This window comes from Thermobia domestica, chromosome 1 (genome assembly GCF_964235325.1).
Source record: "Thermobia domestica chromosome 1, izTheDome1.hap1.1, whole genome shotgun sequence".
In the NCBI taxonomy this organism is placed as follows: Eukaryota; Metazoa; Arthropoda; class Insecta; order Zygentoma; family Lepismatidae; genus Thermobia; species Thermobia domestica.
Window position 1 is genome coordinate 136352627 of NC_137454.1, and position 15551 is coordinate 136368177.

Consider the following 15551-nt stretch of genomic DNA (forward strand, 5'->3'; position numbering starts at 1 on the left):
TTAGTTTTGACAACTTGCATTTTCATTTTGACAAGTTGCATTTTTAATTTTGAAAGTACATTTTCATTTTTCACAAGTTGCATTTTATTTTGACAACTTGCATTTTCATTTTGACAACTTGCATTTTCATTTTGACAAGTTGCATTTTTATTTTGACAAGTTGCATTTTAGTTTTGACAACTTGCATTTTTATTTTGACAAGTTGCATTTTTATTTTGACAAGTTGCATTTTAGTTTTGACAAGTTGCATTTTAGTTTTGACAACTTGCATTTTTATTTTGACAAGTTGCATTTTTATTTTGACAAGTTGCATTTTAGTTTTGACAACTTGCATTTTCATTTTTTTCACAAGTTGCATTTTAGTTTTCGTAAGTTACATTTTTTAATTTTAATTTTGTTCAATCACTTCATATTTTTACGGATCGTATGTTATACATACTCTGAACAAATTTATTTGTGAACGTTTTAAAATTGGTGTTAATTATTTGTTTTTGAAAAACACTTTTCGACATTTATACCACATGTATGTGAAAAACTTTTTGCATGTTATGATTTGCGTTTGTAAAAAAAAACATTTTCTGCATGTTATGATGCTTGTATGAAAAACACTTTCTGCATGTTATGATTCGCGTTTGTAAAAACACTTTCTGCATGTTGTGATTCACTTTGTAAAAAACATTTTCTGCATGTTATGATTCGCGTTTGTAAAACACTTTCTGCATGTTGTGATTCACTTTGTAAAAAACATTTTCTGCATGTTATGATTCGCGTTTGTAAAACACTTTCTGCATGTTGTGATTCACTTTGTAAAAAACATTTTCTGCATGTTATGATTCGCGTTTGTAAAACATTTTCTGCATGTTATGATGTTTGTATGTAAAACATTTTCTGCATGTTATGATTCGCATTTGTAAAACAATTTCTGCATGTCATGATTCGCATTTGTAAAAACATTTTCTGCATGTTATGATTCGCGTTTGTAAAAACACTTTCTGCATGTTGTGATTCACTTTGTAAAAAACATTTTCTGCATGTTATGATTCGCATTTGTAAAAACATTTTCTGCATGTTATGATTCGCATTTGTAAAACACTTTCTGCATGTTATGAATCGCGTTTGTAAAATTAGTTTCTGCATTTTATATTACATGTATGTATGTAAAAAGTTGTTGCATTTTTAATCATACTATAATATTACTTCATAGTATGCATATTTAAATTCATTATTAGATCAGTTTCTGTTTTTATATGTATTCTTTTTCCCATTGCAAAGTCGGTCTTAATTTTTTGTTGTTGTTGTTGTATTATTTAATATCTCGTAATTATTTAATCGAACACTTTGTGTGAACGTATTAAGAATGCGATGAACAATCTTCTTATTTCGTTTTACTTACCGTAATACTCTTACATCAACATAGTTATGTAGTGTTAAATAATTACTATGTAAAATACTAAGGACACTTAAGTGTGAACTTAAAAATCCTTTCTCATTGCAAAGTCAGTGTTAATTTTTTTATTGTAAATATATTAAAAAAGTTTCTGTGGAACTCTGAACAATCTATGATTGTGAATATAATAAAAATTCTTGCAGAAACTCTGCTTACTTTTCTTAACACAATACTCATAAAGTGTAATTCATCAAATATTTGTTGCACAAATTCGTTCTTATTTATTTATGTGGATCTTTCGTTACATAAACTCTTCTTATTCAGGGTATGTTTTGTTTGTTACACAAACTTTGAGGATCTATGTTTCAAATCGCAAACTTGTAAAATACTCATCAAACTTTTAAATACTTCAAAGTATTAGTAAAATCAAGAAAAATATAAAACACTCATCAAATACCAATTTTAAACGATAGAAACCGTAAATGAGTTTCACTTTGTAAAATGCCAATGATAGCTTTTATTTAGGAAAGTTTCTTTTATTAAATAAAAATCAAGAAATGAAATTCGTATATATTTATTTGGAGATAAAGATATATACAAGCAAACAAGTATAGAAAATAATATACATGTACAAACACACACACACACACACACTCACACACACACACAGAAATAATATATACAGATTATATTACATACAAAAAAAAAGAAATCACTTTGTCGCGTTTCTATCTTTTTCTAATAAAATGTTCACTAGTCCTTCAATATAATTTGGGTTCTTTAATAAGTTGTCATAGGTTTCATGAAATAAATGTTCACTTCTTTTGTTAGCAGAATGCGATTTCACATAATTTGAATACACATTGTCTCTCACATCTTTGCTTGCCATAATTTTCCATGCTTCTGCTTCGAGAGTTAATATATTCACAAGAAGGCACCTGTGCCCGAACTGGTTGAAAAAATTTAGGGTACAACCAGGGCATAGTAAAACTGTATCTGGTTCCCACTTTAAAATACTATCTTTAACACAGGTTTCACTTACAAAGTCACTATTACACTCGCACTGGTACTGCACACGCAAATCCAATGGAACCTTTTGGGGTGAAGATGGATAGTCCAACGGTGAAACACTTGGTGATGGCGTGCTGGGTTTGCACTCTTCTATCTCGTTGAATAACTTACAAATTTCTTCCTCCTCTTCCTCATTAAATAAATCAGGAGATGTTGATCTTCCTTCTTCTGCAAGTGTCCACTTTATCGTTGGAACTTGAAACTTTTGCTCCGGTGTTCCTGTTACTGGTACTGGTGAAGTTGGAATTAATATTGGCTCTTCTCTTAAATCAATGATTTCTTCCTCTATAATAACATCTGGAGAAGCCGGTGAGCAAATTTCTTCCTCTATAATGACATCTGGAGAAGCCGGTGAGCAAGTTTCTTCCTCTATAATGACATCTGGAGAAGCCGGTGAAAAATAGCAAGTTTCTTCATCAATAAACAAGTCCGGAGATTCTCTATGCAATTTAAACTTTTTGTTGGGAGATTCAACATAGTCAAATGTAGAATCCCAATCTACTTCGTTGCAAAGTTGAATTTCTCGCTGTACTGTACTGGCAGACGAATCCATGATGATACTATGTCAGTCTTCTCATCATACCCAGTATATAAGGAAAACTTATGTCGACGTCATATCACGTGGTACTTTAAAACACGCCCATTACATCATTTAAAATATTTTCAAATGTACTTCCCCAATTCTCTATACAACTTTCAATAGGTATAAGGGACGGAGAAAACATATACTTACATTGCATTTATGTTCTCATGTATCATTTATTGATCAAACATTCTTTTGAAACAACATTGTCAATATTATTTACATTGTGTTACGATCATTCACATCTTACAACGGTATTCCCTCAATAATGTTATTCATATCCTGTACTAATCACTTAAAATGTTATCTACGTACAAAGAAAAGTGTCAACACAATTCATACTGCAAAACTTCTTTTGTGTTTTCATTCGGTATCATATCAATGTAACAATCTTCTATTGCATTCAGTACCCCTTCATGTTTCAACAGGATCAACACTTCTTTTGTATTTCCGTTCGGTGTCGCGTCATGTACCACAATTCGTGGTGCCAAACTTCTTTTGTATTCTTCGTCAACAATGTTTTATTACTGTGTTATTATCTACCGTAACCTTAATCTTCTTTGTATTCACCATCAACATTGTTTTGTGTTCACCTAACGCATTACCAAACTTCTTTTTATTACTCTGTTGGCACTCTGTGATGTTTACCTGTCACGACCTCAATCCTCTTTGTATTCTTCGCCGACAATGTTTTTTATTGTCATTTCACATACCAATAAACTTGTTTTTATTACTCTGTCGGTATTCTGTGATGTTTATCTACCGCAACCTTATTCTCCTTTGTATTCACCATCGACATTGTTTTGTGTTCAACTACCCTGACGCCAAACTTCTTTTCTATTACTCTGTCGGCACTCTGTGATGTTTACCTGCCACGACCTTAATCTTCTTTGTATTCGCCGTCAACAATATCTTGTGTTCAACTACCATGACGCCAAACTTGTTTTTATTACCAATTAGCATAGGGGCATGATTCAACATGTTTACCTGCCACGATCTCAATCTTCTTTGTATTCGCCGTCAACAATATCTTGTGTTCAACTACCCTGACGCCAAACTTGTTTTTATTACCAATTAGCATACAGGTATAATTCAACATGTTTACCTGCCACGACCTCAATCTTCTTTGTATTCGCCGTCAACAATATCTTGTGTTCAGCTACCCTGACGCCAAACTTCTTTTATTACTCTGTCGGCACCCTGTGATGTGTACTAAAAGTGTCGTCGGTTTTCCTTTGTATTTGTCTTCATGTTTTAACACGCACCTGTTACCCAACAACGCCATCTTTCCCTGTTGCACAACCAGTTTCCAAAAAGCGCGCGAAAAGTTCAGTTCATGTGTTAAGTTCACCAGCGAAAGACGTACGAAAACCACGCTCTGTATATGTACCAGCAATGCATATCGTACCGCAGTATACATATTCTATACACAAAATTTCTAGTATGCTCACACAGTGTTCGAGAAAATAAAGATACGATCCGTCAAATTAAGAAGTCCCGCATGAATAAAGTTTATTCCCTCCAATTTATAACAACGAGTATTATTATAAATAATACGAAAGAACAAAAAAAAACAAGTTGCTATGCAAATGGTCAAATTAATTAATATATAATCACAATCAAATTTAACAATGTGTATGCTTTAGCATACGATTTGGGAAAAATAATAAGGAGCTTGTAGGGCAAGCAATCCGTAAAATAAGATGTTCCAATTAATTTATTAAAAGAATGAATTAATATAATCACAATCAGAGGTTGTTCTATGGAGTATGCTTTAGCATAGGATTTGGGAAAAACATAATATTTTTATAATGAGCTTCTAATGAAGCGATCCAATAAATAAGCAGAGTATGCTTTAGCATACAATCCAATAAATAAGGAGCTTGCTTAGCAAGCAATCCAATACAAATTGTTCCAATTAATTTATTAAGAAAATACAAATAAAAGAATAATTAATTTGATCATAGCATAGCTGTTAGAAACAACCCTATCAAAATCATGTCCTTCATCCTCTTTTCTAGAAACTACTCCATCCATCCTAACACTCAACCTTTTCCAGGAACCCGTCTAACCACCTAACAAACAGGGTAATAAAACCACCTCCCCCTAAACCTCCCCAAGGCCGACACGGCCATATTGACATCAAATGTATACAGTCATAAAAGCAATTAAGGGGGCAATAAAATCTATTGTCGTTGACAAATCTAGTCATTTCTACTGCGCCTTGGCCATAAATATTTAAATAAATCAGGAGTAGTGCGAGACCCCAGGCGGTTGCCTAATTTCACCCTATGTAAAGGTCGTCGCTATATTGTTTGAATTTTCATTATTGTTTGCTCGGATAATTGTGCTCCAATGCTTTTCCCTTTACAAGATAACCAGTATCACAACACTGGCGAAACCAATGCAAAAATACTCTGATGACAAGGTGCAGCTTTTCCGTATTTACGTACGAATTCACGCTGAACACTGGTAACCGACGAACACTTCGTATATCAGTGTTTCATCCAGTCCCCTCGGTTTTGGGGAGGAATCTGAAGTTCTAGGAGGAGCCCATTAAAAATGTGGAAAGTAACCATGTACGTACCTTATGCAACCCCTACTTTTAGGCCACACTGCCACGTTAATTGAATCTTGTTGCTGTCATAAATAAATAAATAAATAAATAAAAAGCCTTGCAACCCAATGTTTCTATTTACTATTTAGTAGACAACTTCTTGAAAGCAAGAAAGGGTCTCCACACATGCAGCACTGCACTCTAGTGGACAAACAGTGAACCTCCTCATTCGAAACGTGTATTTTGACGCAATTTCCCTCCTTGTTCAAAAGAATTCGTTGTTTCGGAAGCGGCGAAACTGATTTTTCCTTTATGTCAGCGGGAGGACGATAGCAGGTAGCAAGCAAGACGTCCCAGAAAGTTGCACATTGTTCAGCTCCTTGCAAGATGGAAAAAATGTTGTGTGTCCCTTTCAAGACTGTGTTTACATGGTAAAATATAATAGGGTTTCAAGATTTTTTTTTTTTATGACAGCTACAAGATTCATTTAACGTGGCAATGTGGTCTTAGGAACTACTATGTGTCCTACCTAAATATCAGAGTTTCAGAATCCTGCGGTACTTCCGCAACAATTTTTATAGAGGTAGTTGGAGAGTACTTCAAGTTACATACCCGTAGCGAAACTCCCTCTATAAAAATTGCTTCGTGAGTACCTTAGGATTATGAAACTTGATATTTGGATAGGGGAAATCTATAGACACACAAACACACACACACACACACACATATATATATATATATATATATATATATATATATATATATATATATATATATATATATATATATATATATATATATATATATATATATATATATATATATATATATATATATATATATAGGGTGTTTCAAAACAACACCGACAACGTTTGGGAGGTGATTCCTGACACCGAAATATGATAACAATTGTAGACCAACCAGGGTGTACAAATGATTCCTTTCGGAGTTTCCGAATCTGCCGAAAACATGAAAAAATGAGCTTTAAAGACCCATATCTCGAAAACTATGGGACCTACCCTAGTCGGGTCAAGACTTCACTTAGGAAGTACTATGTGATCTATCCAAATATCCAAGTTTCAGAATCCTAAGGTACTTCCGCAATAATTTTTATAGAAGTAGTTGGTGAGTACTTCAAATTAAATACACATCGCCGAACTCCCTCTATAAAGACTGTTTCGGAAGTACCGCAGGATTCTGAAACTTGATATTTGGATAGGGCACATATTAGTTCCTAAATAAAGTCTTAACCCGATTACTGCAAGTCCAATAATTTTGGGGCTATGGACGTTTGAAGTTTGTTTTTTCATGTTTTCGGCAGCCTATAACTCCGAAAAAAAGCATTTGAGCACCCACGTTGGTCTATACATTTTGTCTTATCTTGGTGTCAGGAATCACCTCCCAAAGGTAGTCGGTGTTGTTTTAAAACATCCTGTACTATGTGCAAAGAAACCGTCTATACCTTCACAGAATTGTATATACCTTTTTCTTCACTGCTCCACATTGAAATATAAAGCTTCTCCATACACAAGAATATTTCACTCACCAATATTTCTGAATCTTAGTAAGAACTACTTACAATTCGCGTTTGAATTTTTGTCATATGAGGGAAGTGAAAAATTGGTGGGAAGCAAGAAATAGTGCACAATGGCTGCCGAACGTGACGATTGCGACATTTGAATATTGAGCTATAGTGATATATTTCAATAATGAGCAATGTTCAAGTACCGGTATATTTTTATTAATTTAAAAAAAAAATGTAATATACACTACGTACTGAACAAAGAACACTACAATTGTCTAGTGGCAAAAGCGACGTGTGAGTTTTTTTCCTCTTTAAAAACGGCACAATATCATCAACGTTTTAGTTGATTAAATTTCGGATACTTCAAATAACTCTATTATAAAGAAATATAACACTCCAAGCATCACACCTAAAAAAGCACAAATACACCACATTAAAGCCCGATCAACACACTGAATTTTTCTTTTAGTGTTCACTCTCAGACAAAAGCGAATTTTGCAGCGAATTTAGCAAGCACTTTCTCGAAATGGCAAGGGAAGTGATAAATATAAAAATTGCACCATGAAAAAAAAGTGACTTTTTGCGGAATATAGAAAGACATCGACTGAAAACTAGCAAATTGTAAAAAACATAAACTATACGTTAAGTTTAAAACCGGAAGTGCGTGTGTGTGTGTGCGAAAATTTTGGGGGGAATTCTACAACTTTGATGGGAAATTTTCCCCTCCTAAGATGCCTGCATAAAACATTGCATATATTCTAACACACAAAAACTCTTCTGCATTTCCGCCATCTTCTCGAGTGCCATCACAGGCCTGCCGCCTAGCGTGCACGCGAGCCACGAGGCGGGCTTTTAAACTTGGTGTGTGATTGAATGTGTGTAAGCGCTATAACTTAGATTTTTTTCTGGGGGTACAAGCATTAATACGCGCATTTGGGCTCCCTTGAAAAAGTTGTTTTTCTAATTCTTGGGCCCCCTCTTTCCATCTTTCTCTTACTCTTTATGGAGCCCCCGGAGCCTATGAGCCCTCCCGCACGGCAAGGTCTGTGGAGCCGTTAGTTACACCTCTGGACCCGTTCCATAATGACAAATTAATTAAGAGGACAATATTGAAAAATCTCAAAGCCATATGAATAAATATTATTTCTAGGGCCCCTAATAGTAGTTATTTTTTACTGAAATGGGCCCACAACTCATTTCTATTTTATTTACCTTCTGTGTGCCGGTTTGTTTATGAATGTAATTAACCTGTTTGATGCTTCATTTATAATCATGTTCGTATCGTGTATGGAGTAAGAAAATTTAGTCTTAAAATGGGCCCCCACGAACGGCAGGGAGCTTCTCTGGGGGGCAGTTGTCCCCTTCCCCTCTACAAGTTACGCCCCTGTTACGTGTCTACCCAATTTTTCACGCCACTTTTCGCCACTGGTTACAGTATATATACTGCAAACAGTGATTCTTTTTGGAAAGGATTACGGTATATGGATATTATTCTTCTAACTTATTTCTATAATTACAGAGCTGCCGTTTGCATAAAATTGGTTTCTTATACATTACTTAATATCATTTCACTTTTTATTTATAACTTATATTTCTGTTTGTAAAAAACGAGAAACGAGAGAAGTGCACCAACAATGTTGCCAAACTTAGAAGATATAGTAAACAAGCAACAAAGACAGCAGTTAAAGAGCTGTAACATGAATACTACCGGTAACAAACATTCGAATTAAATAGTAACAATAGTAATATCAAAAATATAAAACAATAATGACAAAAATAAACAAAACAAAACTTAACGGCAATTCGGCAACACTGTACCATCAGATGTTCTTCGTAAAGCGTGAGAGGTGACACTGTCAAATTGTCACGGATCGAGTTTGAGGTCTGGGATACACCCCCACGTTCTATTGGGTACTGAAATTGATAGATCTAGGTCAAGCTTCACGAAGTCTTGCGACCATTATAGCTAAGGACTTCGCCACCAGATCTCCGCATCTGCTTGGTCTACGGCCTTGCACCTTTCATATCCTTAATCTTAAGGGATTTCAAGATATAGACATTTTATTGTAACAATTGAAACGCCCACCCTTTTCCTCTGTTTTTTTTTTTTCCTTCTAAGGGAAACATCGAGAAACGCTTAAACACGTCACTAAGTAGCATGTCTCTACTGTTTTCAAAAATGCGTCTTTAAATAAAAAGTCTAAATACCATTCATGACCCTAACATTAACACAAACGGCATTCATGTCTACGGCCATCTTATTTTAACAATTGCAACCCCACTCTTCTTTTCTTCCCTTGTACGGCAAATGTCAGGAACACCGAAAAGTGTCATTAATATTACTTTAAATGATATCTAAATACTAAATTTCATGTACCTAACCCAGTGGTGCCCACCCCCCCTCATGTTCATGACGCACCCCCCCTCAATTGTCTATCCGTAGGTGTTCTTCCATGAAAAAAATAACTTTTCGATTAATTTTTACACCCTCTCAAACATATTTATATAGATTTTTACCCCCCCCAATATTTCAATGACGCAGTTTGCGTCATAGCCCCCCCCCTTGTGGGCACCCCTGCCTAACCTTAATGAATTTCGAGATATGGTCATCTAATTATAACTATTGAAACCCTATCTTTTTCTCCCCTTCTAGGTCAAATATTAAAAAAAAAACAAAAAAAACGCTTAAATATGGGTCTAATTATTGTAACTGAAAAGTACATATACCAAATTTAGTCGCTCTCTTCAGAGATTCTGAGATATAGACATAATAACTGTCATCCCTCTTGCCCCCCTTCCCCGTCGAATTTCCAAAAATCCTTCCTTAGTAGGACTTCACATCCTATACAAACCAGGGTTGTGTCTTGGTGGTGATTAACGGTCTAAATCTCTTAGTTGATTTTATATTATGGCTTCCCTCGCAGCCTCTATACCGCATTAGGACGCAAAATAAAAATCAAACATAAAACCGGACAAAACGACTTTGTTCTGTTTATATATGATACACGAATAATGGTGATACCAAAATGAAGCCTTGTTCATGCATATATTTTCAAACTACGAAGCAACGATTGAAGTACACTAGGAACCACACAGTGTTGCCAGATGTAACCGAAGGCGTAAATCAATCTTTTGCAAAACATGTAAATTGACTCATAACTCATACGTATGGATGTCCTGTCGTTAATTTTCAGTTTGTTTAATTGGAGTAGCTTGGAAATTGTGGAGCAGAAAAAAGAATTTTTCATTTCCACCGATAAGTAATCGGATGAGGCATCTGTAAAGGGGAACTAGGGAAATCGTAGTTTTCATAAATTAACACTCTGAATTGGCAACTTTACTGGTGTTTCAGTGCATCAAAAAGTGTATTAAGGATCTGACTACATTATGCAATTCCTGAAAACAATGGAAAACAACTTTGAAATTATCATGTTAAAACGTTTACTTACATGCACCCGGTAACACTGCTAATATCAGAAATTAATTTCCAGCTCTACATGCGTCCCCTGTTTTGATTCAAACATTGGTTCACACGTTTCACCATTTTGGCAGCAACTTACGAAGATTAGAAGTGTTAATGTTCTCAATGGCACTGCGAATGTTCCGTTTCCAGGTCTTGAATAGTTCTTGTATAACTCTTGCTTTAAATAGCCCCATAGAAATGAATAGCAGTGTTGCCGGGTGCATGTAAGTAAAAATTTTATCATGATAATTTCAAAGTTTGTTTTCCATTGTTTTCAGGAATTGCATAATGTAGACAGATCCTTAACACACCTTTTGATGCACTGAAACATCAGTAAAGTTGCCAATTCAGTGTTAATTTATGAAAACTACGATTTCCCTAGTACCCCCTTACAGGTGCATCATCCGATTAGTTATCGGTGGAAATGAAAAAAAAAAATCTTTTTTTTGCTCCATAGTTTCAAAGTTACTCCAACTAAACAAACTGAAAATTAACGACAGAACATCCATATGTACGAGTTATGAGTCAATTTACATGTTTTGCAATAATAATAATAATAATAATAATAATAATAATAATAATAATAATAATAATAATAATAATAATAATAATAATAATAATAATAATTTATACCTTCGGTTACATCTGGCAACACTGTGTGGTATCTAGTGTACTTCAATCGTTGCTTCGTAGTTTAAAAATATATGCATGAACAAGGCTTCACTTTGGTACAACCATTATTTGTGTATCACTTCAGGTTCAAAAGTTCTACAATCCAAAACTCCGGGTTGCATTGTATATTGAACACCCTATATATATCGGGTCCATTAAACTGATCAAACACTCGAATGCTTTTCAGTATAATTCCCAGCGTGACACAAAACTTTCGGTGTTATCCCAGTATCGTGACGGGCCGTACGGTGTTACTTGAAGATTCACTTTCAGAAGTACATTTTGTTCTAGAAAATTTTTATTGGGTGAAAGATGTAAATATATAGTTGCCATATACTTTTTTTTTTAATACGGGAAACTTTTACATGGTATAATAAAGAGATATTTATTTAGTTCTTAGATTTTCTTTTTTAAAAAATCTTCGGCATTTTGAACGCACTAAGCATTTCTGAGAAGACTGATTGAGTTTTGGATATGCCGCATTCCACTCGCAGATCAAGCCTACTGCAATGTCATTAATATACTGTAAATGCAAGCTCGGAAGAGTACCCAACACGATATTCCAAAAATAGCTAAAATACAGTTGTTACTATATAATGGCAAAAGTAGTCTCAACGTTATCGAGAGAGCCGCGGTGGCTCAGTGGTTGAGTGTTCACTTTTAGTGCGTGGGATTCCTGATTCGATCCCAGCTCGCCCCAAATAGGCTCTGTGGTGTACAAACATCGTATACGTGGATTTTCCCATTTCCCCACTTTCTTCTTTCCATTATTTCATTCGAGGGGCCGCGGTGATTCAGTGGTAGAGCGTTTACCTTTGGTGCATGGGGTCCTTCGTTCCATTCCAGATCGCTCCAAGTGGACTTTGTGGTGGATAAACACCATGTGCGTGGGTTTTCTCGGGATCTCCCGTTTACTCCCACTTTCTTCATTTCACCATTTCCTTCATTTCTCATCACGACAGTCTCCTTTAGCCTACCCGGCATAACCGTGGGACGTAAAACAAAGATCTTCTGTTATTGTTTTCTAATCTGGTATTTGGTTAATTGAAGTAGCTCCACTTCGCACCATCCGACTCTTTCCCGATACTAGAATGCTGGAAAGAAATTCCTTACGGGAATCGAACCTAGGACCATATGTATCAAAGATAAACGTTAACGTGTCGCTGTACTGAAGGTTATTGGTTTTCACAAACAATAATGGTAAGTTTCATACGTCCTTTGAACAACAGGGCTACCGGTAATAGCAAGATTTCTTTTCATAATTCAACAAGCATTGAATTGCTGTAATTAACTCATAACCCTTTCCCGTCTATTGACCAAAAATTAATAAAGCTAGCAATAAAATTTAAAAAGTAAACAAAATAAAACAGCTTTGCATAGCAAAGAGAGAAGTAAATAATTATTTACTTACCGGTACCGTAAAATCTTGAAGCATCACAAGATAAGAAATCCCAGTAGCCAATGAAATCTGCACTTCAGTTATGATACTCTCTTCTAATTATTGGGCACAGATATTTCCTGTTATCGGTCAGTAATCTTTACAAACAGAACTCAAGGTAATGTTCTATATACGCTGTGTGTGTGTGTGTGTGCGTAGATAAAAGTTACATAATCAAGCGACTGGATTAAGTGTAGTAGTAGGTAAGGTATGTTCACAGAGCAGGTGATTCAGGTTTAGTCGAGGATCATGTTTAGAGTGACCTGCAGATTCAACCGACTTTATCAGGACTTCAAGGCCTTGTTATTTGTTTCACCGGAAACTTCATTTTCGGTTCTTTCCCGATTGCGTTTTAAGTTGAAGGCAAACGGGATTTCTAACGTGAAACAGCGCAGGCGCATCAGTGTGTTACAGCCTGAACAACTCGTCGCGCGTGGTAACGAATATCGTGCTGAAAGTAAACTTCACCTTTCTTTTCTCTCTCCTTTTCTGTTTCACAACTGGGAGCATTTAATTTATTATTTCTCGTTTAGCGATGTAAATTAATAACAATAATACAGTATTAAATAAAAAGCGTATTGGCCTATCTATGAATGTGTATCCTTAATTTGATTGGAAGTGGACAAAAGTAAAAATATTTCTCTCTCATTGTGATTACAAAACCAGTTGCTGCCTCGGGAGCGCACATAATTTATTATTGACTTCAAGGTTGAGAGGTACTTACTTATGTAACATTTTTATTTGCCTATTAGCCTATAGGGATTCCTCTCTTTTTTCAGTCCTCTATTACTAGCATTATTAGTGATTCAGCTATGTTTAGGACAGTGGTTCTCAACCGATGTGTCGCGGGGTCCCCTAAGATGTGTTGCGAAATTTTAGAATTTAAAAATCGTGAAGAATTCAATAATTATTATTTAAAATCGAGACAGACTGTACCAGTCAACATCTCCAGCGATAGCAATAATGCTCAGTGCTATATAGAGTCATTATAAAAACTATAGGTTTCACCAGTGGCGGCGATTGGACGTTAAAAGTGGGGAGGGGCAAGATGTGATCTGAATATTTGTATATCAATGTTAGTTTTCCTGGTTGTTTCTAACACTTTGTTTGTCGAAAGGTTGTATAACTAATAGGATACTATCTTTTTCAGTTTCTATCGTGTTTCATATTTAAGTAAATTGACAAGAGCAACGCACATTAGGTACTAACCCTTGATTCCTTGCTCATGAACATCATAAAATTATGTCTGGAAAATTGTGTGATCAGATTATTTAATAACATATTTGCAAAACAAATAAATAGAAAGGATAATATTAATCATACTAATGAATAATGAGGCTTGTTTTGTAGAAGTTATATTGAAACTGGGGGATTAATAAACAAACAACTTACATTTTTAATTCCACACTTGCATTAAATGTATGTCATTACTTTTAGAAAATGAAAAACAGTAAATACTACAAGCATATGCTACGACGCAATAGTAATATTAATTCCTTTGAATTGCAATTAAAACCCAATTCCTGTAGCTGTCTTAACTCCACGGGATGACAAATAACCAATACCCACTTACGCAACGACAAATATTATGTGGTACCATTTTTTTTCTATGAACCAGTAATATATGCAAAAAACTTTACATTTCCAAATTAAACTATATACATTAACCATTTTAAATTATGGCTTTTTAAAGGTAAATTATTTAATTTCAGTCAATCAGCTACAGCATCATCCCTATTTATCCTAGGATCATGGTTAGTACCTCATTCTCTTCAGAATAGAACAACCTTTCAAACGGTTCTATTTATGTTTTCCTATCATGTCCCTAAGGCAGGAAATTTTGAGGGAAATGTGTTTTTTTCTGATTTTTTCAAATTTTGACCCCCTCTGGACCCCCTATGTAAACGCACAGATCTCTAAATCAACTGAAAAATACGAAGGAGTGTACTAAATGTGTATTTTAAAAAATGTCAAGCTTCTATCTTGAAAACTAAGTGCGGGAAAATGTTTAGCAATGAGCTAAGAACATTCCCACAATGCCCCAGATGACCCAGATGTAATATAAAATTTTCCTGAGACATCCCTATTTATACTAGGATCATGGTTCGTACATCATTCTTTTTAGAACAGAACAGCCTTTCAAACGGTACCACTCACATGTCTCCATCATGTATCTATCTGAGGAGGGAAAATCGCGTAAAAAGGGATCTTTGTTACAAAAAATAACTTTTTTTTTTACATTTTTACCCCTCTGGACCCCCCTGTTTTATCGCAGAAATCTGAAACGAATGTGAAAAATATTAAGGGGTGCACTGAATGTGTATGCAAAATTTCAATCTTCTAGGTGCAAAAGTAAGCCCTGCAAAAAGTAACAAAAAAGTCATAACAAAAAATATTTTTAAGTTATGACGTCATCACACTACATCTCGACGCAGAAAGGCGTGAAAGCATATGTAACGTGTTCTACAATGCCTGCAGGCTTGAGAAATAAACATAAGTAAAAAGCTTTTTTGGTACTTTTAAAATCAAATAATGAAGATTCTAGCTATCTCAGAAAAATGGATTATATAATTTAAAAGACTTAAGTGGTCACTTCAAAAAAGTGGGGGGGCAACTGCCCCCTCTTGCCCCCCTAATCGCCGCCCTGTTTCACTATTATAATAGATATAATTATTATTATTATTATTATTATTATTATTATTATTATTATTATTATTATTATTATTATTATTATTATTATTATTATTATTTATAATAAAGTCGCGATGTCCTAAACGTTCAGTAAAGTGTGTCGTCAGTCAAAAGGTTGAGAACCACTGATTTAAGAGAACGACTGTCATACTCTGAAGCAGAGC

At 34.8% G+C, this 15551-nt stretch overlaps 1 protein-coding gene across 1 annotated transcript in view; it reads right to left on the minus strand.

The window, feature by feature from the left end:
- Positions 1-12951, minus strand: part of LOC145689415 (uncharacterized) — a 117230-nt gene extending 104279 nt beyond the window's left edge. Inside the window, exon 1 of the mRNA XM_081763580.1 lies at positions 12670-12951. Within this exon, the coding sequence (XP_081619706.1) occupies positions 12670-12693 (24 nt within the window). The 5' untranslated portion in view covers positions 12694-12951. The remainder of the gene's footprint in view (positions 1-12669) is intronic.
- Between the last annotated feature and the right edge of the window lie 2600 nt (positions 12952-15551).